Genomic DNA, 27,334 nt, shown 5'->3' on the forward strand with positions numbered 1-27,334 from the left:
GCATGGTCAGCAAGACGCCCGGCACCATCGAATATCGTGTCACCTGAACCAGGTGGGCCTGTACGCGCTAACACCCAGGTCGCGTGGGTCAGCAAGATCGAATATGGGAACACATCAGCCAACAATGGATCTCACTGGCGCGGTATCGTTGACAGGTGCAAGGCACTTTTAGGGAAACGATAGGGCGCTAGGCTTTTGAAGGAAGAAAATAAATCATTACTGTTCAGACCGTGAAGCCGTGTAGTTCGTAGTTTTAGTTTTTTAAAAACGAAAATTCCCGGTTCAATTATTTAACTGGCGCAGTCGGCGCGGATTTTGTTAAGTGTTCTCTTCCGCCGTTAGGGCTTCCGCGAACGCATATCGCGCGAATTGTGTCGGATACCTTAGCAAAACCGTGAAACCTTACGCGAACGAAACCGCGAGTGTGAGTGTACCAATTTGTTGCTGTTAAGGAAAAGAACGAAAACGCGAACGGATATCGCGCGGGTAAGTTTCATTTTTTTTTTTTAAACTTTATTAGTATGTATGTATGTTGTATGTTGTAAATCCACCACGGGTGCACGGATTCACCGCAATTTGACCAAAGTATAAATTCACATGCATTATTAAGATAACTCGGCAAATCTCCAATGCTGCGAACACAATACCCCGGTACCATGGTTTCGTCGTGAACTGTTATGTAATAATGTTTTACATGTCTATGACTGTGTATATTGGAGGAATGAGTCAATCATGTGCATTATCAGTTTTAAAATCTATAACATTATTAAATGTTATACATTTACTACAGGTATTCCGGCATCCGTGTATATACCTGGCCGACTGTCCATTGATTGAACATTCTAATATTTTCAGTACATCTTACCTATCGGCCGATCTTAGGATCAAAGCCTTAAACCTAGCACCGATAATAGCATTTGGTTCTAAAACACCATGCAACCTGAACACTAGACATATATTAATCATGATGAATTTAATTCCGTCAATCTTCTTGAACGTGTACAATAATCATTTCTTCCATCGCATGTTTTCGGATCGCACACGCTTTACACAGTCGATTTGAATAAACGCCACATCATAGCAGGCGGCGCCCTGACGACCGACTTATTTTTCCTTTTTTTTTATCTTCCTTATTCTTCTATTCATATAACCACTTCTTTGACCAAAATAATGGCAATATGTTACACAGAAAACTTATTGAGATTCACTTATTTAATGCACTATTTTTCTACCCGTGCAATTACTATTCCGGCTCTGCCACTACTAGCATTTAACTTCTTTTACCCCTAAACATTTGCCGAAAACTGGAGCTTTCTTCTATCGGAACACCAACGCGGTAAATTTCTCGTTCAACCCAAGCAGGACATTTTTCATAGTGAAAACGGGACACAGTCTGGTACTCCAGTTCACTTATTTCTTCCAATTTTACTTCCATACCATTAGCAATTGACGATTTGATAACAAACACTTGCGACGAAGCACGGGGCAACTCACTTCAGCAGCACATTCTTGTGCTGCTCGCCATTTTTCTTCATATTTTCAAAAATTATTATACACTACAAAACTATCTTTAGCCATATATTTAATAAAATATATTAATTTTTCGACTCAGATTCCACTCCCTTACCATTCGGCTATATTTTAAAACATTTTAGCCCCTTCAACGCACTTTAAATTTGCAACCACACACGGAGAGCGAAGAAAAACAAACCGAACCGATTGGCGTCACACGCGGGAATGTTGTGCTTGACTATACCAATCATTGTGCAAAAAAAAAAAAAAAAAATCTTTTTTTTTTTTAAACTTTATTAGTGTAGTATTAATTAGTGAACAGATTAGTGAATTTTGCTTAAAATGGAGCATCAAAATCAAATTGCGGATTTACATTTAGCTCTAGCGGATAGAGATGATCAAATATCTCGACTCCGACTAGAAGCCGAAGGTGTGCTGCACAGATCGTTCAATCTGCGCAAGCCGAATTGGCAGCCGCCAGACAAACCGCAGAACAAAACGCAGAAAAAATTGCTGGCGCTCGAAATCCACATACGTAATAATCAAGATAGAATTTTATCGCCCTCTGAAAGCGTATTAAAAAAATTACAAACACCAAATATATTAAGGGACTTGCCTCATTTTGATGGCAACCCAATTAAGTTACACCAATTTTTAAGATCCATCGACAACATCATGCCTGTTATCGAAGAAGCAAGAGGTACACCAATGTACAGCGTTTGGGTGCAGTGTATACGATCAAAGATCACAGGAGACGCTGATACCATATTAGAATTATATGGAACAGATCTCTCCTGGAGGGAGATAAAGAGCAATTTAATTGCTCATTATAATGATGACAAAAGGGACGAGGTTTCTTTAACGAGAGACTTATTTAAGCTCTCGCAAACAGGAACAGTAGAAGAATTTTACGGAAAAGTGTCCCATATAATATCACTATTACTAAATAATCTTTGTATCACCGAAATAAATGGTGCTATTAGAGCATCCAAGAAGAGTTTCTATCAAGAGATAGGATTAAAAGTTTTCCTGGCAGGACTTAAAGAGCCCTTAGGTCCAATAATTCGAGCACAGTCGCCCGAAACAATGAAAGAAGCCTTAAGGTTGTGTTCAGAAGAAAGCAACTATAATTATGTAAGGAATCCTTTCAAATCGTATGCCCCTCAAATTCCACCTAAACCAGCACACCAACCTTACCAACAACCCAAACCTCCACAATTTACACCAATGTTTAGATATCCAATTCCCAAACCTCCACAAAACTACTTCCATCCCCAAACAAAACCATCTTTCCCTAACCAACATCAGAATCCATTCAAGATGCAACCTCACCCATTCAAAATGCAACCAAATCCTAATCCATTTAAGATGCAATCTCACCCATTCAAAATGCAACCAAATCCTAATCCATTTACACCTTTCAGGTCACAACCTTTCCAAAATCAAAACGCTTTTACTCCAAGACATAATTCCCAATTTAAACCTGAACCGATGGATGTTGACCCATCCATCCGATCAAGAAAAATAAATTATATGAACCGGCCTAACTTCCACATGGAACATGATCCATTCGACTACGGTTATTACCCTCAGTATGCTGATAATAATTATTATTACTATCAAGGCTACGATGATCTGTTGAATTCGTCACCAACAGAGTACACCGCTTCCCCTGCCGTTGAGACATCAGAGCCAACAGCAGAAAATAACGAGCCCGAGACGGAGCAAAACGGAGAACAAAACGCTGACGACTTAAATTTTCAGATAGCGAGCTTCCCAACAGAAAAAACGTAAACAACTTTATCCCATTCATAACTTTACCCACAAATAAGGGAGAACTTAAACTTTTGATCGACTCCGGGAGCAACCGCAACTATTTATCAACAAAGCATGTCAATTTACATAATTGTAGGTTCAACAACCGTAAGAAATGTGAGTGGCACACATTCCATCAATAGATTTGTAGAATTTAACCCATTCCCAAATATCCCAAACACGTCAAAACAAACTTTCCTAATTTATGATTTTCATCCCTTCTTCGATGGCCTTATCGGCTATGAAACTTTGCAAAATGTTAAAGCTAACATTCTGGCTAGTGATAACATTTTATAATAGGAGGAAAAGAAATTAAAATGTATAAAAAAATACCCCGATATGGTTAGTCTTCATCTAAATGCAAACGAAACGGAAACGTTCAATTTGCCCGTCAATCAAGAGAATGGCGACTTCTTCCTAGAAGAAGACTACCCTCTTGCACAAGATGTGATCATAAGACCAGGACTGTATTCAGCACAAGCAAATCGAGCATTTTTTGTGATTTCGAATTATGGAGATATTCCACAAAAGTTGAGCTTTACAGAACCGCTCGCTGTAAATCTCAATAACTTTGAGGCAAGTAACCCTCCAAACCACGACCGCCTTATCAAAAGAGATCTTCTTCAGAATCTCCGCTTAGACCACATGAACTCAGAAGAAAAATCAATGCTTCTCAATCTTATAGCGGATAACCAAGAGACATTTTATCTAGAAGGGGAAAATCTAAGTTTCACCAGTAATATAAAACATAAAATCAATACTACAGATAATCTACCGATATTTACTAAATCATATCGCTACCCTTTCTGCCATAAACAGGAAGTCCAGCGACAGATTTCCAAAATGTTAGATCAAGGGATTATCAGACATTCGAATAGTCCTTGGACTTCGCCTGTCTGGATAGTTCCGAAAAAACTAGACGCTTCTGGACAACAGAAATGACGCTTAGTAATAGATTATCGAAAACTAAATGATAAAACGGTTGATGATCGGTATCCGATACCAAACATCACCGACATCTTAGATAAACTGGGCAGATCAATGTACTTCACGACACTTGATCTAGCTTCAGGTTTCCATCAAATAGAAGTTTGCGAAGAATACGTACCCAAAACAGCATTTAGCGTAGAGAATGGAAAGTACGAATTCGTACGAATGCCATTTGGGCTAAAAAACGCGCCCAGTACCTTTCAGCGCTGTCTTGACCACGTTCTCAGAGAATACATAGGCGTCATCTGTTTAGTCTACATGGATGACATCATTGTGTTCTCAACTAGCTTAAAAGAACACATTGAAAACCTTTCAAAAATTTTTAAAGCCCTGAAAAAACACAATCTCAAAGTGCAGATGGATAAATGCGAGTTTCTAAAAAAGGAAGTTGCATTTTTAGGACACGTTGTAACCGCGGATGGAGTAAAACCAAATCCTGATAAGATGGAAGCAATAAAAAATTGGCCGATACCAAAAACCGAGAAACAAATAAAAAGCTTTCTAGGTATCGTTGGATATTATCGAAAATTCATTAGGGACTTCGCGAAAATTTCCAAGCCCTTGACAAAGGCACTTCGGAAAGGCGAAGCAATTTCGCATGATCAAGAGTTTATAGAAGCCTTCAACAAGTTGAAAGCAATCTTGACTAGTAGTAGCATTCTACAATACCCTGATTTTGGAAAACCATTTATTTTAACTACGGATGCCTCTAATCACGCTTTAGGAGCTGTACTTTCCCAAGGTAAAATTGGCAGCGACAAACCTATAGCTTTCGCATCACGAACACTGAACAAAGCAGAGGAGAGATACTCCGCAATAGAAAAAGAACTTTTGGCCATCGTATGGGCCTGCAAATACTTTAGACCATATCTTTACGGTCAAAAATTTACCCTGTATACAGATCACAAACCTCTTGTACACATCTCAAATTTAAAAGATTGTAATAATAGACTATTCCACTGGAAAACCTATCTTGCCGATTACAGTTTCGATGTCCAATATCGACCAGGAAAACAAAATGTGGTCGCAGATAGCCTTTCCAGAATTCAAAATGATTTGAACATAAACGAAAATTTTGACCAAGGAGAAATCGAGAGCATATCAACCGATGACGCAACTGCACACTCTGCAGACACGGATGATTCCGAATTCATTCCATGCACAGAAAAAGCGGTGAACGAATTCAGTAATCAAATAATTTTAAAAATCGGTGATGTAGACCAAAATAACTATGAAACGATATTTCCCAGGATGTTCAGAAGAACCATTACAAAATTTCATTATGGTGTACCAGCCATATTCAAAATATTCAAGGAATATATGGATCCAAAACGACAAAACTGTATCTTTTGTCCGGAAAATCTAATTGGTTTAATCCAAACCGTCTATAAAAACTACTTCCAAAGATGCAAATCATTTAAAATATTTATTTCACAGAAAATGCTTATAGATCTTCAAACATTGGAGGAACAAAATACTTTAATAGAACAAACACACAACTCCGCCCACCGAGGAATTTGGGAGAACAAAGCACAAATTAGTAGACGTTATTTTTTCCCGAAAATAAAATACAAAGTTAAGAAATTTATAAAATTATGTCGAATTTGCAATAAAAACAAATACGACAGAAAACCATTTAAAATTGTACTTGGTAAGACCCCAGAAGCATCAAAACCAATGGAAATCCTCCACATTGATGTTTTTATATCTCAACCAAACATCTTTTTAACCGCCTTAGATAAATTTTCGAGATTCGGTATAATCATCCCCATACAATCCCGAACAATAATTGACCTCAGAAAAGGCCTCTTAAAGTTATTTTCGCTATATAGTATCCCTCAACATGTTGTTTGCGATAACGAGCCGGCATTGAAATCTATGGAAATCAGACAATTAATGGAAGATTTCAATATCGACGTCCACTTTATTCCCCCTAATCATAGCACAAGTAACGGATCAGTTGAACGATTCCATTCAACACTGGCCGAGATCTACCGCTGCACAAAAGCAGAATGGCGAGATCACCGTAACATGAGTAAAAAAGAACTTTTTAGAATATCTTGCACTCTTTACAACAACACGATACACTCCGCTACTAAACTTAAACCAAGAGAGATATTTTTCGCACTCAAAGACGGAGATGATCGACCTCTAGGATTAGAACAAATAACCCAATACAAAGACAGATTCTTCAACGAAGTTCAAGACACAAACAAGAAAACACAAAATCAAAATTTAGAATACCACAACAAAAATCGAAGTGAACCTCCCCACGTTGAAGAAAACCAAACAATTTTCAAAAAAGTACAAGATATTCGAAAAAAGACAAATGAAAAGTTCACCCCGGTCAACGTAGCACGAGACAAAGGCAGAACACTACTTGACCAGAGCGGACGAGAAATTCATAAAGATAATGTAAAAAATATCTAACAGTTTTTTATTTTCAGAAAGATGTCGACACAAGGGAAACTCAGGACACCCCTAATATTCCTCATCCTAACATCGTTATCCATTTCCCACCAACAGTCAATTCAGATAAACGATATCACAAACAACGCAGGAGCGGGGGAAGGGAAGATAATTGCTGGTTATGATAGGTTGTTACACATAATAGATTTTAAAACAATTTGAAATCTCAATATCAATTATGGAAAATATTATCAGTCAAACGAAAAACGCATCAAGCGAATTATCACAAATCATAGACATGAAATTCAGAGAAATAAAGTTTCTTTTCGGCACCCTTAATCCAAAAGCAAAAAGGAATAAGAGATCAATTGACATTTTAGGTAGCTCAATTAAATACATTACAGGAAACTTAGACGCCGAAGATCTTAAGATAATAAACTCTAATCTAAATCAAATAAGAAATAAAGGAAACGTACTTGTAAAACAAAATAACCAGCAAATCAAAATAAACTCTAAATTCGAAAAACAGATTAAACTTAATAAATACAGAAATTAGAAATCACCAAAATACTATAAATAAAGTTTTAGAAAATGACAATTACCTAATATCTGAAAACCAGAAAATATCGATAATATTTCAGTTAGACACCTTTCTAGAAAATTTAAAATCAATAGAGTACGCTATATTGCTTTCAAAAGTTAACATTATTAGTAAACTCATTCTCACACCCAATGAAATAGAAGTTATTATAAACGAGGTTAAAGATCAAGGAATACATATTCAGCACCTGAGCGACATCAACAACCTCCTGACGACCACCACCATCTACACGGAATCATCAGTCATCATTTGCGTCAACATTCCGAAGTTCCAACCCACGACCTATCAGAAATTCGTCATCGAGCCTCTACCCATCTTCAACCACTCTGTAAAGGTCATGTACAACAAAGTTTTCACCAATCAAGATGAAATTCTTGCCATAAAATCAGAATGCCGAGAAAGCAACAGAGTCACAATCTGCGAGAGGAGACAATTAGTTGACATCAGCAATAGCCATTGCGAAGCTCCACTTCTAAAGGGACGACAAGGACAATGTCCTTCTTCGGAATCGCCAACATCAACAGAAACCAGAATAATCGCCCCAGGAACATTATTGGTTATTACCATCAATCAAAAAGTAGCAATCAATAGCACCTGCGGAATACCAGCAAGAACATTGACCGGAATTCACCTTATTACATTCCACAATTGTTCGATTTACATAAAAAACGAGCTTTTCGAAAACTACGAGCTCAAATTTAACCACGCATCAGTTCTACCAATGCAACTAACTAACATAAAAACATTGCATATAGAACGGCACGTAAATTTATCAGAGTTACACGAACTTAACCTGATAAACAGACGACACTTAGAAACAGTGGACTTCAAATACCGGCTTAGCTTGGGAACGTTCAGCACCGTCATCCTTCTCATACTTGCATTGTTGGGCCTTGGCATTTACAAGTGGAAAAATTCGAAACCAATGGATTGCTCGGGACGAGCAAAACTTAAGGGGGGACGAGTTAAGGAAGTAACAGCACTGGAACAGGAATCAATCGCAACCAGCCTGACACCTTCGAATACCAGGTCACCCGAACCAGTTGAACCTGCACACGCTAACACCCAGACAGCATGGTCAGCAAGACGCCCGGCACCATCGAATATCGTGTCACCTGAACCAGGTGGGCCTGTACGCGCTAACACCCAGGTCGCGTGGTCAGCAAGATCGAATATGGGAACACATCAGCCAACAATGGATCTCACTGGCGCGGTATCGTTGACAGGTGCAAGGCACTTTTAGGGAAACGATAGGGCGCTAGGCTTTTGAAGGAAGGAAATAAATCATTACTGTTCCGACCGTGAAGCCGTGTAGTTCGTAGTTTTAGTTTTTTAAAAACGAAAATTCCCGGTTCAATTATTTAACTTATAAATATATATATATATATATATATATTTTTATATATATATATATATATATATATATATATATATATATATATATATATAATATATATATATATATATATATATATATATATATATATATATATATATATATATATATATATATATATATATATATATATATATATATATATATATATATATATATATATATATATATATATATATATATATATATATATATATATATATATATATATATATATATATATATATATATATATATATATATATATATATATATATATATATATATATATATATATATATATATATATATATATATATATATATATATATATATATATATATATATATATATATATATATATATATATAGTTGCAGTTTTATATTGAAGAAACATCTTAATGATTTTGGAACTGAATTTAAAATGTTGTGTAAATAAATGAAAAGTTAAATAACTATCACCAATTTCATAAATTTTTGGAAGGTTTAGCAAAGCACACCGGGTAAGCTAGTATCAACTAAATGTAAGTTTGGTCGAATATTCTGCTCCTAGAACTAGTTACACATGATATGTTTTGACTTGCACCTACGTGCTTACTTATCGGGTTATTGTAAATTTGAAAATTCTTAACTTCAACCAAATTGAAATCTGTTTAACTTGATTCCTAACGTCATCATCACCACAGACAAATTGCGGTGCATTTATTGACAGAATCGACAAACCACAAAGAATGGAAAACTATAAACTCCATACACCCACAACACATACATAGGAACATTATCACGCTATCCTTCAGTTAGTGGTCCCAAGCAAAAATTGTACCAGTCAGTTCCGGAGAATAGCTGCGTCAAACTGTCAAACAGTGGCGAATCAGATTAGGATCGGTGCACCGCAAACAGTTTTACCCAAACTGGAGCAGCACGTCTCGTCAGAGTTAACGGTTTGATCTGATTACCTTGAATAACGACCCGTTATTGCACTCGATCTAACTTTTCCGTAAAAATGATTGTTAAATTCACTAGAGAGTTATCAAATTTTGTTTACTATGACAGTGAATGGATAACATAAACAAAAATTACCCAATTTTAAAATTTTGGATTTCTTAGTTGTCTTTAAATCTGAAGAACAACTTACATTCGGAAATTTGTCAAATATAAGTAGCTTTTTTTAAAAAAAAATTTTTGCATCAATTTTTAAAGAGCTCCGTTAGCACACAAAATTGAATCTCAGGTCTGGTAAGAAAATTCATTTCATTCCGAATCGAAAAAAAAGTTCAGATACAGACTAAATTTATGAGAACAGTCACCCGAATAAGAGAAGTGAGTTTTCCTGTAACATTCGAGAAGGATACCCAACTCCTAAATTGAAAAGCGAGCCTCGAACTGATGAAACCACAACAGAGTTTTCCAGGTACTAGAAAATGTACATACGAACCAGTGAAAGGATGTGTGTGTGTATGTGTGTGGGAAGGTGTTTGAATGGCTCTGATGCGGGTGGATGAGAACGGTGTCGGTTAAATGCAATCCTGCGGCTACCACATACACTTGGCGCAATCCCGGATCCAGTAATGGCGTGACAAACCGCAATGAAACAATGGCCTCAATTTCGTCTTCCTGTTGGCTGGCTGGCTTGACTAGCTGGTTCGAATCCAACAACACCGACTAACTACCAAACAACCTACGGATTATGCCATGCGAAACGTTGTGGAAAATATATGAAATTTTAAGTTTACCTTTTCCATGCTGGGCACCTGGCTAGTTTTTTGTTCTCTGCATAACATTAAATTGTTCATTCTGTTGGTTGTCACTCTTTCAACATTTAACGTCAGTCGAAATGCAATTTTAATTGCAAAACAATGTAGAAACTCGGTCGGTTATAAGTAGGGAAGCGGGAAATAGTTGTCGTGTGACGAATAAATGACAGTCACAAAGAAATGGTTGAATCAATAAAAGTATTGAATACTTTTGCTGAATCATATCTGTTATTCCGTTTTATCACATTGCTTTTCTCTAATAAAGTATTTGGAAAACAAAACTACACTAAATGAAAAATGTCAAGAGCGTAATGAAAAGATATTAATTGGCAACGGTAAGGCAATTAAGGATGCAGTATGAGTAGAGCAACGTTAAAAAAAATAATACTGCAATTTGGAACTACTTGAAAAACAAAATCATAGTCGAACCAGCCTGTGTCATACAGGGAAAAACGATACAAAAAGGTGATCAAAAATGTTTATGCCAAAACAAAGCGTTTGAGGCCTATAGTGTCTTCGGGACATTTTATCTACATTGCAAGTACACACTTAATCATTTCTCCTGTGGTCCGGTCGATTTCCTCCTGTATTTTCAACAGTGGACAATCTCAGGACAGAAAGACAGCTCAGGAAAACATCTGTCAAAATTTCCTGTAGAATCGAAACAATTACCTCCTGTGAATTGAAAGTAATTTAGTAATGCTCCTGTGAGTTCATGACAGGACCCTTCCGAGATTTGCAGGAGATCTGAAAGTAGTCTCGTTTATCTCTGTTTAGGTACCTCTCAATTTTGAATATTTTCTCTTTAGATGCAAGTAAATTTTTTTTTCATACACATAGGGTAATTTATCTCCATTGTTTGTTAATTATATATTAACAGACGACATACGAAATTTTATTATTCATACTCGTTTTTTTCTACTTTTGGGTTGGGACGTGGGTTTTTTTGCGGACATTGTTGATCCGTTGAGGAAGCCGCTCTGAGATGTAAGTCGTTCGCATCGATTGTTGGGTGCGATAAAAGTCGACAAGTATATTCGATATCGGATGAATCTCTTGTGATACACGCGTCAACTGTCCTGAATTCTGGACAATTGTTCGAGAACTTGTACCCTCGTAGATGTACCGTCAAACGGGGCATCATGCAAAAGCAACATTTGTATACCACAACACTCATTAAATTGTTGTTTCAATATACTGTATCATTGAATGATAACAAATTGATGATGACATAGTTTTTAACATCGTGAAAAAGTTTTTAAGAGGTGTTGATTCTCATAAAAAATTTAACAAATCGAGCAAAAGATGAATGAATTTTTACATTTTTCGAAGCCGTAAAAAACTTTACCTAGTATGACGAATTGGCTTAATGATTTCACCTACAAACTTTATATTGCTTTCATTATTCTATACTAACACTGTTGGTGTATAAACATTTTTCGGACAATCGCCAATTTTTTTTAAATAAATATTTTTATAATTGCTCTGTCTGGGGCAAAATGCAACAAAATGCAAATCAGAACTAAATCTCATAAATCACGTTTCCGTATGCTGGGGTATGATTGTTTTGCATAATGCGTTTGTTAACATTAAAATTTCATCAATCCTAAGATTTATTTTCATGGTTTCGGCTTATAGAATATTTTGAAGTATTTTTTACCCCTGAATGTATGCAGCAGATTAAAACTTTTTTCTTAAAAAAATTTTCCCAGAAAAAAATGTAAAATTCAATTCGAACAAAACCAAAAATTACTGCAATTGGTGCTTTATGCGTTATGACGTCACAAATGTATCAAAAACTATAAATTTTCAAATGTTTTCATTTGATTTTTCATTAATTACAGAGTTTGTTGCAACTTATCCCTTTTTCTCAGTAGGGTGAAAATCGCATGTTTTTGTAAATTTAAAAATAACTGGTAAAACCAATATTTTTTCTGCCTACGTCAATTAGGTGTCCCATCAACCTTAAAAGTTTTGATGTACAAGAGGTATGATTATCTGTAAGCATTAAGATTTTAGAAGCCATTGAAGTTGAAAATTGTTGCATGTTGCCCCAGTTGACGGTACCCCATACTTCAGATAAAAAACGAAGTTTCACGAGATTTGAATTAATTTTCATTCGAATTTCGTGGCATTTGAGCACTTTTCTTATGGTTCGGAGAATCATGTTCCCAAGAGGAATAAATGGAATTTGAGTGAGTACTTTAAAATGAGCTTTTGATAAAAGTGATGAAATCACCTAGTAGTGAAATAGAAAAATTTTATTTTGAAATTTTCATTTTAAAGATATCATGTCTTCAGCAAGTTTTTAGATTGTAAAAAGTGTAGTAACTTTATTAAGTACGTCAATATAGTAGAGGCTAACCATAAAGCGTTAGCAGGGTTCTGTTCAAGCCAATTGTCATTAGCTTGAAGAATTTAAAGATTCTGGAATATTCTAGATGTTTTTTTTTATTTTCAAACAGGTTCAAACATAAAAAAAAAATATTTTTTTCAAAATTTTCAGTTTCTTAACGATATCTTTTCAGACAGAGGTTATACATGCAAGATATGTGTGAAAGAGTTGTGAGTCACTTAAAATGAAACAGTTTTATAGAACATACTTATAAAACATATTAAGACTGATAGGAGATATAATGAAAAAACTAAGAAAAAAAGCTGTTTTCAAATAACTGTACTTTCCTGGCTCGTCTGAGTACGGTTAATGTTTTGGTTGCATTAAAATCAGGCATATTTAACGTTTATAAAAGCCTGTACTTATCATTGCTAAACCATTTTCTTAGTAGCTTTATAATAGAATTAAACTAGTAATTTTCAATGTATTTTTAGGGCAAATTTTAATTTTTTTTCACAATTCTAAACGAATTGAATTGAACAGATCTATTGATAAAAAAAAAAATTAACATTTGAGTTAGGTAAATTAAAAGTAGAAATTTAAATAAAGATTTCAGGTAAAAGAAAATGCAAAATTATTGTAATGAAAATATAATAATAAGAAAATTAACAAACGGAAAGATAAAAATAACAATAACGCTCAATATTTGAAAATCCAATTTGAAATCGTTCAGATGTCCTTTTTCGAGGGGTTTAAACAAGGTCATACGCATGCGAGAGAAGAATGTGGATATAACTCTCAATTTTTTTTAAGAAAAAACTTTTCCAAAATGTATTTTATGAGTTCACTTAATCCCTCGAGTCCAAAAAGATACTATTTTTCAGAATGGTTGTTGATCATTGCCAAGCACGAAATTATTAATATTTTTCCAATGCCTTATATTTATTCAATAATTTCCTGATTAAAAGTACACAAAAATTGTTTTATTTGAAAATCAGAAAATTGCTACTTTGAGTCTGAGTGCATATAGGGTGGTAGATCAACTTTTAGTATTCTTGATGCTGACACTTATAAACTGTGAAATAAAAACTAATATGACCAAAAAAGTTAATGAACTTTCATCTTTCAATTTGGCATGATTTTTGCCAAAGCTAAGGGTACCCTGATTAAAGGATAAAGTCTACTTCAACTTTCAAAATATCACGTTTTTTAAGTCCCACGAAAACGCTTCTAGTTCATCTACAGGTTTATTTATCGATATAACTTTTGCAGCATATAAATTTTAAATTTCATGCTTTCAGAAAATGCAAAAGACGGCGAACAGCAATTTTTTTTCCAAAAAGATATGATGAAAATAAGAAAAAAGGGACCAAGTATCCACGTTCTGTCCAATCATTAAAAACTGAAAATTATGAAAAAAAAATGTTTGAAGCCTTTTAACTTTTTATGGTTAGCTTCTACGATGTTGACGTCTTCAACAAAATTACTACACTTTTAACAACCTAAAAACTTGCTGAATAATACAATAATTATAGCACTAAAATGAAAACTACAAAAAATAATCTTTCTCTACCACTACTAGGTGATTTAATCACTTTTTTTTAAAAGCTCGTTTTAAAGTATAGGTAAAATGTCTCCAAGACACTATTTGAGAAGTATGTTCTCTTAATTGACTTTCAACCTTACCTTTTATTAGGTATAGAGACTCTAGATTTCGACAAGAGCTAGTTTTCGACAGATTTTTAATTAAAGGCTTATCTCTCTTTGGTTGCTCAAGCTGTTGATTTATGTTAATTTTTTTTGCCCTCCCAGTTTAGCATATGTGAATTTAAAAATTATTAATTGTAAATAATAGTAAAATTGTAAAGTGTAAATAAGTAGTAAATTATTAATTTAAGAGTAACATTCTAAATCACCTGTTAAATTAAATGTCATCGATTTTGAATTATGGAAAAACTTACCTTGTATTCGAATAAAAGCAACATAAAAGGAGTCAATGGATGGATAAGGCACTGAATGAAGTGTATTTTGGTAATTTATTTCATATTTTGGTAAACATTGTATGGAATTTCGACTGTTTCTAAGCTGTCGGAAACTAGCGCTGGAAATTCACCTAATAATCTCACGGTGCCCCCCTGGACCGTTATTATATAAAAAAAAAGAGAACATCAAAACCAAGTATAGGGGTCGATTCCTTAGGTAATTCTACACCTCTAGGCAAATTTAAAAAAAAAATCCCTAGTCGAATTTTCGAGAAATCTTGATTTGCAGTATTTAGGTAAAAAAACCAATATGATCATAATTCGAAGTACTTAATATCGTAATATCGCCAAGATACCTCCAAAAAAGGTCCAACAAATTTTCCGAGATGTTTTGTTGCCGTTGCTACAATTGTAACTATTTACAACTGACTTAACTCACTAAACAGGCTTAAGTATGTTGTTTATACGGTTTAATTTGTAATAATTAATACAGAGGAAGAAAAGATCGGCTAAATATTTATATGTATCTTACTTTGTTTAATTGACGACCTACTAAAAAAATCAACGGGCATAGTAGGCTTTGAAATTTAAAAATATCCCTAATCATTAAGCTCCAACAACGTAGACAGACATTGAGCACGTGGTTATGATATAGTTGTATTTTTTCTTGTGATAATCTCGTGGGGCATATAGTCACAGCAGCTTGCCCAATCTGAGCTTTACACAGCTCAAATCAAAGAGAAGAAGAAGATAATCTCGTGAGTGCAGTTTTTCCTTCAAAATGGATCGTCACGAAAAAAAACAGAAAATTGGTGTGCGTACTTTATCTTTCATGGACAACGTCACTTCGACCGATAAGTGAAAGTACAAAAACTGTTGTCCGAAAATTTCTGCAAAGTTTCGAAGCTGGAGAAAACCTGTATCCGTCGGTCATCTGCACAACATGTCGCGTGGCGTGTGGGGAGTACTGCAAGGGAGGTACTAGGCTTCCCAGGATTCATAATTACAAGCTCGAAAATTCAATCATCATCCCAGGGTATATGCAAGAGTGAAATTTGCGTCGCTGCCAGTACATATGATTGCAAAACCAATCTTCCTGGATTCGAATCCAAAAAGCCCAAGTTCGGAAGACACAGATCCATGCCAGGCACTGAAGACATTGGTCGGTGCCAAGCGGTGGTCATTTGCTATACTTGCTACAGCGAATATGGAAGAGGAAAATGACACCGTTGCACTCAGTCCACCCGAGCGTCAAATTTTAAAAAGATTTTGAAAAAAGAAGATCCTTCGTCGAGTTCTGCGGATGCGGCTGTTGCTGACTATAAGCGTTCGAAACCAGAAACACCAGGTACAATTATATATAGATTATAAATATGAATATTTTGCTCACCTGATCTAAAAATATCATATTATCTTTATCAAGATGGCAAATGTTTCCAAGAAAGCTTCCGGTCGTCCAGAACCGTTCAAGAATCTTCAAAAAGATGTTTTGTTTAAGCCTTTAAGGTCAATCTGAGCATGAGGAAAACCTTGGGTAAGTAGGGTGAAGGGATCTAATTTCGGCCCATGTATTTACATGAAATTGGGCCCATGCTTAAAAAACAGAAATCTTCAATATTTTGAATAAAACAACGGGCCTAATGAGACAAAAACATGTAAATTTTTAGACCCTGGTGAAAAATTGGTAAAAAAATGCTTTCCTAAAGGATTTGAGGTATATGCCAAATTTCATGTACATAGGCCCTTCACCCTAGGATTTTATTTAGAACATAGTTTGTGTTATGCAATCTGTTCATTATCTAGGTATGGTAAAAAGTATTCGAGCGTCGGGAGTAAAACTCGAACCAGATGTAAGGAAGCTTATGGAGATGAACCACGGGCTCAAAGATTTGTTCGAAGTAGTTCAGCAATCCAGCGTCACGGAAAAAGCTGCATCTTCGTCAGATCATGTTGTTGCGTATTGCACGAATGTACCCGAGCTCATAAACCGTATTAAGCTACCAAGGTCAACTGCTGGAGATGATTGTCTTGTTAAAATTGGAATTGATGGGGGTCGGAGCTTCTTCAAAATCACGTTATCGCTAATTGACTATTGGTTGAACCAAGCGCAGGTGAGGCATCAACAGATGACGTACGGGCAGGGGTGTCATTTGCTCACACAATGAGCTCAATGTGCATTTTTTCCATAGCACATTGAGAGAGCAAAACCGAGCACTGCCTGAGCTAGCTGTTCATCAATGTGCCACATCGAAGCAAATCACTGAGCTGCACAGCGGTAGCCCTCAGCACATTGAGCTGCACAATGTGTACCACTATACCACCACAACGTTGAATTCAACAAACGAAAGCGAATTCTTTCCCAAAAAACAAGCAACAGCAACAACACAGCTGGAATTTGGGCGGGCTCGGCCTGCCGGCTGCCGACATCGTTGCCACAAAAAAATCTGTATCATAAATAAGTCTGATCTTCGTCCATACGTGTCCCAATTTAACAGAATTAAATACACTGATTGTACAGATTTTCGTGGCATCGCTGCTCGGCAGCCGGTAGGCCGAGCCCGACCGAATTTCGTTTGTGTTGTTGCTGTTGCTTGTTTATGAGTTATTTTCTTCCTTGCAAGCAGCCGGTGTGCCTTCGTGCCGGACTGGACGAACGATGATCGTTTTTATTTTCTTTTGATGAGAAGGAAAAATAAAACGAAGAAGAGTGCTTGGCAAATTTCTAAAGCCAGAGTTCACATTGAGCAGCACATTGAGCAGAGTGGATCAGCTCATTGTGTTTTTCATCATTGGGAGAAACCTCTCAGAAACTTCGACTATCGGCGCGCAGTAAGAGAGCTAGCAGTAGATGCTCTATCGCCGTGCGCGCAGTTTTAGAAAGCTTGAGCTCACATTGTGCTTTTGAACACATTGCGCTGTTTTGAGGAGTATAACACCCCTGCGTACGGGTTCACTTGAAGAGCCTGCCACGCGCTTGTAGACGCTGCCAACTATTTGGCAGTCAATCCTGAGCTTTCAGATTACGTCATGGCAAGTTCTGCTACTAAACAGATGTTAAACAAATCTTAATTATGTTACGATTTTCAGGTTCTGAATAACTTCAAAACCATATACACGAAATGCTATTCATTTAATCTGGAACATGATTTCGAAGAGTCAATCGTTGATTTCGCAAATAGCTGGAAAAAGCTGCAACCGCCGTCTACGTCTAAGTACCACATTGCTAAATACCACGTTAGTGAGTTCTGCAATAAAACAGGTAGAGGACTTGGATTGCACAATGAGCAGGCCTCCGAGTCTGTTCATTGTGATTTTGACGAGATTTGGCAGAGGTACAAAGCGTCGAAATCATCGCACATTTAAAATGATCGCTTGATAAGTGCATTGATTGATTATTACAGTAAACATATATGTTAGGATTAGCTTTTTACTATTAGTCTGTAACATTAACGTTTATTTTACGTTTCTCCATTAAAAATCACCATTATTGAATTGAAAATCACTCTTTATTTCTTATTCCAAAGAAAGCAATACTTAAGTTAAACTAACACCATTAAACCGTATTGCAGGAATCACAAGTCAATGGAAAACGGTAGAAGAATTAAATTGAATATTACAACCGAAATTCATTCAGTGTTATTGGAATACCGAACACACACATATAAATATCAGCGTTTATGCGAGAGCGAGAGCAAGAAACGTTGGATCTCTAGAGAGTTATACGAACAGATAGCAAGAAACGTAACTTTTGGGAGCCAGTCAGAAAACTATTCTCATCGATATCGGATGTATATTAAAATTTGGTAAGGTGTTATTCGTGAAAAAAAAAAAGTAATCAAGCGAAGTGAAATAGCGCGAAAGAAAGTCACGACACTTTGTTTAAATGTTAACCAGACTGTTACTGTTTAATAAAGTTTAGTTATACAGTGAAAGCACCAATGGCCGCGCATTTAAGCTATGATGGATGTTCTTTGTGCCGTACAAAATGATGTTTTTTGCGATTCTGGAAAGAAAAGCACTGACATGCAGTAAAACTTAAATACTTTAGGGGAAAAATTTAAAAGCGAGAAATTTTTCATTGCAACGCCACAAAAAACGGGATTTTGTAATAAGTGTCGGTGTATCAATGACCGCGCACGCATATGTTGCTTGTTCCAATCGCCGCGGCTTTGTTTTTAATGAAAAATCAAATGAAAATTTACAGTTTTCGAAATATTTTTGATGCCATAACGCATAGAACACGAATTAAATTTTTCATTTTTCCTGTCAAAAATGTTTTTAAGGGAAATGCATAAGGGTTCTGCATACATTTAGGGGTAAAAAAATACTACAAAAATATTTAATACCTGATGCAAAACAATCGTATTCCAACATATGAAAACGATATTTAAAAGCTGGGGGAGGAAGACTGAAATTTGCTGTATCGTTTTCTGTATCGTTTTCGGCAAAAAGCCAACAATTGTTGAAATTATTTGTAATCGTTCAAATGATTCAACTTTAGATGATCAGTCTCGTGTAGCGAGTCATGTAACTCAGTTGTTTAGGTGCTAAATTTAGATTTAGTTATTTTTAGAACAACCATTAATCAAACCATTTTTATTCATCAGCTTCAAAACTTTAACGAAATTTGGGCGACTAAATACGCCAGACCATGCAAGAATTTGCCAGAGCAAAAAAAAACCTAATTAAATCATTTTTTATGCAAAACAAGTGATTTTAAGCATCTAACAAGTTTTATTAAAAATCACTAAATAAGAAAATAAAATTTTGAACCTTTGCACTGGTCGGTAGATTGATGAGAGAAATTTGACGTTTGAAATATTTTTTTTCCTTTTTTTTATTCAGTCTTCATCCCCCAGTTTAAAAGGTGTACGGATATTTGAGACAAAATTTGCGAAAGGACCGGTCCGGACCGGTTGTTAAGATTTCGATAAAAAAAGCCCGTATTTTCCCGTATTTATTCCTATTATTCGCTGAATCTAACTAAGAACTCAAGCTATTATATAAAATTAACCAAATGCCCGGATTTTGCTAGATCCGGATACCTTCGCGAAAAATTTGGGCAACCTTAACTTATACCTCCTTGGGCCTCATATGTAAATACACCCAAAAACCAAGTTTCATACTTTTTTTTCTCTTTTGTGAAGAAATATGGATTCTAAAGTATGAAATATAGACAACGCGCAACAGTTCAGTTTGGTTTATACTATAGGAAAAAAAAAGTACCATAAAAAAGGTTTCATAGATCGTTTTGTACTCTATTTTCGATACACATAACTCCAAAGTTACATTTTAACCTTATGTCTTCAGTCTCGTTCACCTTCCAAGCACTTTTGCTAATTTATAGTTGTGGAACATGACTGATTAAAAAAAAAAATCTGGTATTCGATTATTGTTGATAAAGTGACGGTGAGGGTTATTATTTTTGACTAATAAAATGAAATTAAACACAATATCCGGTATCCCGAACAATGGATTTTCGCTGGAGGTTCAGAATACGAGGAACCAACTTAGTTCGTTTTGAAAATTTGACGTTGCCAAAAGGTAACCTAGGTTTAGATATAAAATCTTATATCAGAACCTAATGCAAGATTTGCCCCCCCTAAATTGTAGGATCCCCCTTTTTTTTTTTGAAAGACATATTTTTGTTGAGATGTTTGCAAATCTTATATATAAAATGGAGGCGAATACTTTGTAACACCATCACGTATAAACGGACGGTCGGAATGAAGTGAAATTTGGTATCCGAGGGTGTTTCGGACAAGAGATGGTTTGTACAATAGTTTTGAGAATCTTACTTTTTATGGGCGACCTGCTCCCTTACCAAATCAACTAGAAATGGGACACAACTCGAACAACTTGATTCACGAGCACCAAGAAGTAGAAGATGTATAGATCAATTAACCCTTCGTTTCATAAAGTAACAAATTTGCAACAATTAATGTATGGAAAAAGTGAAAAATAGTAATTTATTTTAATTTTTTTCCTTGATGTACTCATCATATCCAACTGCAAAAAATGATTTTTAAGGAAAAATAAAAAATCATGAAATGAAGGGTTAAACATTTTCTAACGATTCATTAAGTAACAGGTAAAAGAAGATTATCGGGTCAAATGAATGATCATTCTGATTCAATATTGTGAAAATATCTAATTCCGAGCAGCTTTGAGTTGTTTATTAAAGAAGCAACATCAAAAGCTGAATGTTGAAAAAGCCGTGCTCTATCGCTCAAGGATGTCCCAGTCCGGCTCCAAGCCTTGTCATAAAGTCTTCATTACACGTTCAATCGATGTAACGTTCGTTACAATTTTGCTGCTTCCGTGCAGTTTTTTTTTCTGAACCGCACTTCCGTCACGAAACGTCTATATCCTAGTGTATGTACTTTTTTACGTTCCTCTATCGATTCCTGGAACAGATGATAGAAGTGCCAAGGGTCGGGAAATCGATTCGTTTGTCACAGACTTTATTATCCATTAGACGGAGAGTCACAAAAAGAGGACAAAACATTTTTTTGAAATATTTTCAAACTTCATTCAGAAGATACGGAAAAGGAAAAAGTATCTGCAGATCTGTGATATACTCTTCCATTTTATGACTGAAGCTCGTGGCAAAGATGACGATGTCCTGTGGTGTTCTGGAGGGTAAAGGACATTTATTGACTAGAAAGTCAATATAGGCGTATCTGGCTGGATACTGTCGAGACATTTCCCAGCCATGGGAAAGAGGAAAGGGGAAGAAAAACATATGGCCTGGCTAGAATAAAAAGAAAACAACAAAAATGAAACCATCATCATTTGCTGTCTTATAATAGACCAAATTCAAAGATGGTACAGTGTAGCCAGAATGTTTTTTCGAATATAAAGTTGGCGACCTAAAATGTGAAAAATTTATTTGAACAAAACAAATAATGATTGCAATTTATATTTCAAGCTTTGCAGTTGAATGGCATCACACATGTTTCAAATAATATTGTGGCAGAGATTGGGTTTAACATCAATTGGATGATCAAAAATGTACCGATGTTTGAAATCGTGTTCTCGGTTGCAACTAACACGATGCCTGAAAATTTTACAATTCGCATCAGGCTTTATACATCTTGCGTTACGTTATGTTACATGTTACAAAAAGTTTCATTTTCTAGATAAAACCAGATTTCACCGTTTCACGCATTTCTAAGTCATTTGTCATTTCCAGATTTTCTTCGGTTCCCCCTTTAGCGAATTTGAGGGTAAAAAACTGAAACTTTGAGCGCTTTGAGGCACTGCTAAATCATGTCCGAATGAGCTGAAATTTCGCAAATTTCATACAGATTTAAGTTAGAGAAGTCTTGGAACAGAAATAAAAATAAACAGAACAGAAATAAAATAATAGTCTAGTTTCACTCTGGTTGTTACCGCAGGGGTTGAAGAGATGATTTATTTAGGACTTCTGAGGTTTCGGAATTGTTTTTGAGATAAGCTGGTTACCTTTGCTGTTTTCACTAACTTGATTTATTTTGAACTGATGCATTACATTTCATTTTCTGGCCTTTTATATTCATTTTCGTCCAGACTCTACGTTCTAGGTCTCAGTTCGGTCGTCCAGACTCTAAAGGTGCTGGGTCTCCTTTCTTTTGAAACTATAGGGTCTGATGAGATCCCCTTTCTACCTATTCAATCTCGAAGCTTCGCGACGCTTACTTCACCGCGTGAAAAGTGAGTGGAGCTGAGATCCCACTTTCCCGTTTTATTGGCACCCCGGATTTCCCTACTGTGAGCACGTTCTTTCTTATGCTGTCAGATTGGAATGAATATGAACGTGCCCCAACATGTAAACAAATCGCTTAATGTTTTGGAATCACCGGTAAGTCTAACAATTTTTCATTCCTAAATTCTTGTGTTTAACATGTTTTTTTTGTTTATTTTAGCTTACATGACTATGCTTAATGCTAGGGTGGGCCTACCTAGAAGGAACAGGCAAAAAATGCAAAAAAAGGTAGGTTTTGGTGCTATTTTGATGTGTGGTGGTATCACGGTTTGCAGCCTCCCCAAGGTATGCTTTCAGAGGCTGGTGCGGCACGATATGGTGCCCCGGCAGTGGGTTGAGGCCGCAACACTGGTATTAGTTATTTAAGGGGCCGTATATGTATATTTAGAACTTTTTTAGTAGGTCCCAGCTAAATATGGCTCCACAATTCTCCACATTTCAAAAAAGGTTGCGGCATTTAAGGTGGCTGAAAGAACCTTTTTTAGCTTCGTCATAATTTCAGTAAATTATAGAAGATACAATTTTTTGTAAAAAAAATTTGCAGAACAGAACGGGTAGAATAATAAAAATATTTCCCATTTTCATTGAGTGAAAAAGTCTTGCACGATTGAAAAGAAAATGGCATCAACTTTAAACTTTAACATTATTTGTGAGGAATTTTTGAAATACCTTAAATTGGGAGAACTTTGAAAACTTTTTCCAATAATTTGTTTCTTTCGTAACGCCTAAAATTTTTTAAACTATTACTTAGGAAAGGAATGTAAAGTAAAATAATGTTTATCACAAATCCGGATTTCATGTTTCAGGGTAGGGCTGTAAGAAGCACCGGCTCATTAGGGGTTGGGGCGGTTGTTGGTGACAATATTTTTCGAATAACAGTTTCGCTTGAACAATGCATACATAAAGAATAGTAGAAAAAAATTGAAGGTTCTATATAATTATCCAGGTTGGAGTCATTTTACATCAATAGTAGATAAGGTATTTATTTTAGTTTCTAACTAGTCCTAGAACTTGCCAATTTTTTTTCAAGAAGTTTTAAAAAATAAATTATCGATTTGAAGATTTCATTTCAAAGAAAAACTTCTTTTATTTAAATAAGAAAGCAGTAAGCTAGTTGTTTTAACCACAAGCATGACCATTTGAGGCATTGGTATAAAATATTTAGGAATATTTAAAAATTTTCTTTTCATATGACGAAAGGATGAGTAAAAAAAAAAGTAAAAGCAAAAGTAAAAGTTTAAAATGCAAAACTAAGATTCTAATCAGGATTTTTTTTAATGATGATCCAAACTGAATTTCAGTAACAATGAACCGGATACAGAATCCAAATTCTTATCACAGACTTCGAATTTTAATGATTATAAGCAAATAAGGAATCACAAAATCTGGAATTTTTCTGGCTTAAGCTTTTCATATATTTTCCCCCAAGTATACGGGCCGTGCAAATCTGGGGTATTTACTAAAATATTTGCCAATATCATGCAAAAAAACATTTATCTTTTGTTTATTGAAACTGGTTTTAAAAAAAACCGTCAACGGTGTCATGCAACACTTTTAAACTTCGATGGCTTCTAAAAACTAAATGTCCACAGATAATCATAGAGCCTGTGCATCAAAAGTTTTAAGGTTGATGGTACATCAAATTGACGTAGTCAGAAAAAAAATATTGGTTTTGCCAGTTATTTTAAAATTTACCAAAACATGCTATTTTCATCCTTCTAAGAAAAGGGGTAAGTTGCAAAAAACTTCGTTATTATTGAAAAATCAAATGAAAACGTTTGAAAAATTTTAGTTATCGAACTATTTGTGACGTCATAAGGCATAAAGCACAAATTGCAGTAATTTTCAGATTTGTTCGAATTAAATTTTACATCTGTTCTAACAAAATTGATTTTGAAGAAAAAGCACCGTTAGGGTGCTGCGTACATTCAGGGGTAAAAATACTATGAAAAGTTCTACTAGCAGAAATCTTTTTAGATTACTTTTTAGATGGATGACATTTTTGAAATTAACAAACGCTTGATGCATAACAATCATATTCCACCAAATGGAGATTTGAAAGGTTTCTCATTGATTTGCATTTTTATGCATTTTAGCCCAGACTAGTAAATCATTAAAAAAAATATTTAAAAACATTTGGTGATTGTCCGAAAAATATTGTTACACCATCAGTGTTGGTAAAGGATAGGGTCACCATTAGAGTGTCTGTCCCGGGATTTCCTGGGTGGGAATTCCCGGGAATTTGAAAAATTCGGGAATTCCCGATTCCCGGGAATTCCCGACATGTATGAAATTATTTCCCTGGAAAAGCCTGATAGCCTCCGGAACCACCAACTTGTTGATCTTTTTGAAAATATAGTCATACTCTCATTGAGAATATACCGATTTCTGTGGCAGTAGACATTTGGTCATTTGGTGCAATTTTTTTTAAGAAAAATAGATAAGTTCAAAAAGATTATATGTATTTCCACACCGTTTTCATTGAACGAAAATCCACAACACTTCGAAAAATATATGAAAAATCGAGCAGCAGGTAGGCAGATAGTGATTTCTTGAAAGTAACATTCATGCACTTGTTTCCTTCCGGCTTTGGAAGCCAAATGAATTTCAAAACTTAAAAATGAAGACAACATCGTGTTTATATTTTCGATATGAAGAGCAAATATGTTAAATATTCAGAAAAACAAAAAAAGGTTGGAATAATCCAACAAACAAAAATATTTTTTTTTAAATTAACTGCAAATAAATTCAAGAATGAATTCTTCATTTGGCTTATTTAGGGTAATTAATAGTTCGTTTTACTGTATTAAATTTATCATTGTTTAAAACAGTTTGATTTATTTGATTAAAAATTAGTTAAAAAAACATGAAGAGTACATTTTTAACAAATTATGGGGTTGCATGCACGAAAGGTTCGATAAGCTATGTTTACTTGAATCGAAGTGCATATATTTTACATGTCTTTAAATATTTCCCGGGATCCCGGGAATTCCCGGGAAACAGGTCATCAGATTTCCCGATTCCCGGGAATGGGAAAATGGCCGGGAAATGGACACTCTAGTCACCATTGTCGTACTCGGAGCTTTCATTTTCGGATAATTTCCAGAACGCGAACACGACACCACTGTTCTTCGTAAATTTCGTTAACAGAATGACGCGTAACACGACATTCTTTTCCTTCGTGCGCACTTTTTGTTTCCGCTCTCTTTCTTTCAAATGTTTTCTCTATGGAATCCTAACGCTCTTTCGTTAAGTTCTTTTGATTGCTACACGTCAAATAATGTTTAATGTTTTTGTCATAGAATATATCCATCAATATCATTCGTGATATATATATATATATTTTTTATTTTGATTTTATTTATCTCAATATCTTTCTATATCCACCACAACCATGTCCAGCCACACTAAAAAGAGATAATTTATCATTTATTTAAGAGAAACGTGAAACCGTAGAACTCCGCTCATCCGAATTCCAGTTTTCTGAGCTCCCGAGTTATTGCAGCCATCAGGTTGCGCCCGGATGTTATGCAAAAGATGTACAGTAGAACCACGCTTACCCGAGGTATTCGGGGGAGGGACCACCTCGGATTAAACGAAATACATTTACAAACCCTCTCCTTTTGATTTGTTATTCCATATCATTCAGGCGCATAGCTCGGTTCCTACATGGATTTTATTTTTCTATTTATTCGACGTTTTGGACAAGTTTAAATTTTAAGCTAGCCAACAACTTCAATTTAATAGCTTAAATTAAATTAAAATATTTGCATATTGATTCCTGATTGCATACTCAAAGGCGCTAATCGCGCTCACTGTTTATAATGACTAAAAATATATGATTTTTATAACATAATGTTAAAGTCATTTATTTTGAGCTGAATTTCATTCGTAGTTTTTGCATAAGATGTGAAACAACTTAATAAAATTTAAGAAATAAGTTGGTTTTTCTGATCAAATGTCTCTCATAAAAAAAGAATAAATTCGACCAAGTTTCACAAAAAGAAGAGTACACCCATTTCTCGATCTAAAAAGAGAACATGTACTTTTAGAGGGGTACGTATGGTATCCCAACTCTGCCGTAATATGCCGGAGTGACGTATATACCATTTCCAGATCTCGTCACTAAGAGTGTCTTTCTCCCTTCCCCCACTTTCCACATCTCCATGACTTATCATGAAATGTGATACTGTATACAGATCACATTTTATGAGGGGTGCCGGAGAAGTAGAAAGTGGGGGAAGGGAGAAAGACACTCTTAATGACGAGATCTGGAAATGGCATATACGTCACTTCGGCATATCACGGCAGCTGTAAGCCATCTAACATTCGGCTCGCTTGAGTAACATAAGTTAAGGCGTTTACAGTACCTGTGTTTCGTCTTTATTTTTGCAATCTAAGCAGGCCTGCATATTAGTTCCATAAATTTAGTAGGTAGTGTCTTGAAATTGTGTTTCTTTGCTAATGATTTTGACAACACCACCTGACGTCTCTGATCAATAGTGAACAACTTATCGCTCGAAATATGTATTTGGCCCTGCGTGCGTCTTAAACAGAATTTTTCCATAAACCAAAACTGGCAGCTCTAGCCAAATGAGGAACGTGTGTATCACGGGCACTCGAGATACTACAATATTGATTGAAAGAGGATATTCCTACCCCACGCTTTTCGGCACAGTCTTCACCTTAATTGGATCGGCCGATTCTAGTATCCATACCGTTTTGGTTCCATCCTCGCTTCAATCCAGCACAACCCCACTCAACGCAACCCAACCCAACCCATTCGAGTTCCGTCACGAAGCTCTGCTGAGTGA

The 27,334-nt window shown here is 35.5% G+C and overlaps 2 protein-coding genes across 2 annotated transcripts in view; one reads left to right on the forward strand and one right to left on the reverse strand.

Annotated features, from left to right (window-relative positions):
• The window catches only part of LOC129742615 (small conductance calcium-activated potassium channel protein-like), a 466,288-nt gene that overhangs the window by 159,093 nt on the left and 279,861 nt on the right, over positions 1-27,334 (reverse strand). The gene's annotated exons all lie outside the window — the stretch shown is intronic.
• On the forward strand, positions 406-8,570 carry LOC129742617 (uncharacterized). The gene is made up of 2 exons (XM_055734544.1): positions 406-486; positions 7,512-8,570. Exon 2 carries the CDS (start codon positions 7,665-7,667, stop codon positions 8,568-8,570), a length of 906 nt encoding a protein of 301 aa, XP_055590519.1. The 5' UTR covers positions 406-486; positions 7,512-7,664.

The sequence above is a fragment of the Uranotaenia lowii genome, chromosome 2 (genome assembly GCF_029784155.1).
Source record: "Uranotaenia lowii strain MFRU-FL chromosome 2, ASM2978415v1, whole genome shotgun sequence".
In the NCBI taxonomy this organism is placed as follows: Eukaryota; Metazoa; Arthropoda; class Insecta; order Diptera; family Culicidae; genus Uranotaenia; species Uranotaenia lowii.

Bases quoted from the DNA above. Each gene is read 5' to 3' on its own strand.
- LOC129742617 (XM_055734544.1), top strand. From the start codon at position 7,665: ATGTACAACAAAGTTTTCACCAATCAAGATGAAATTCTTGCCATAAAA.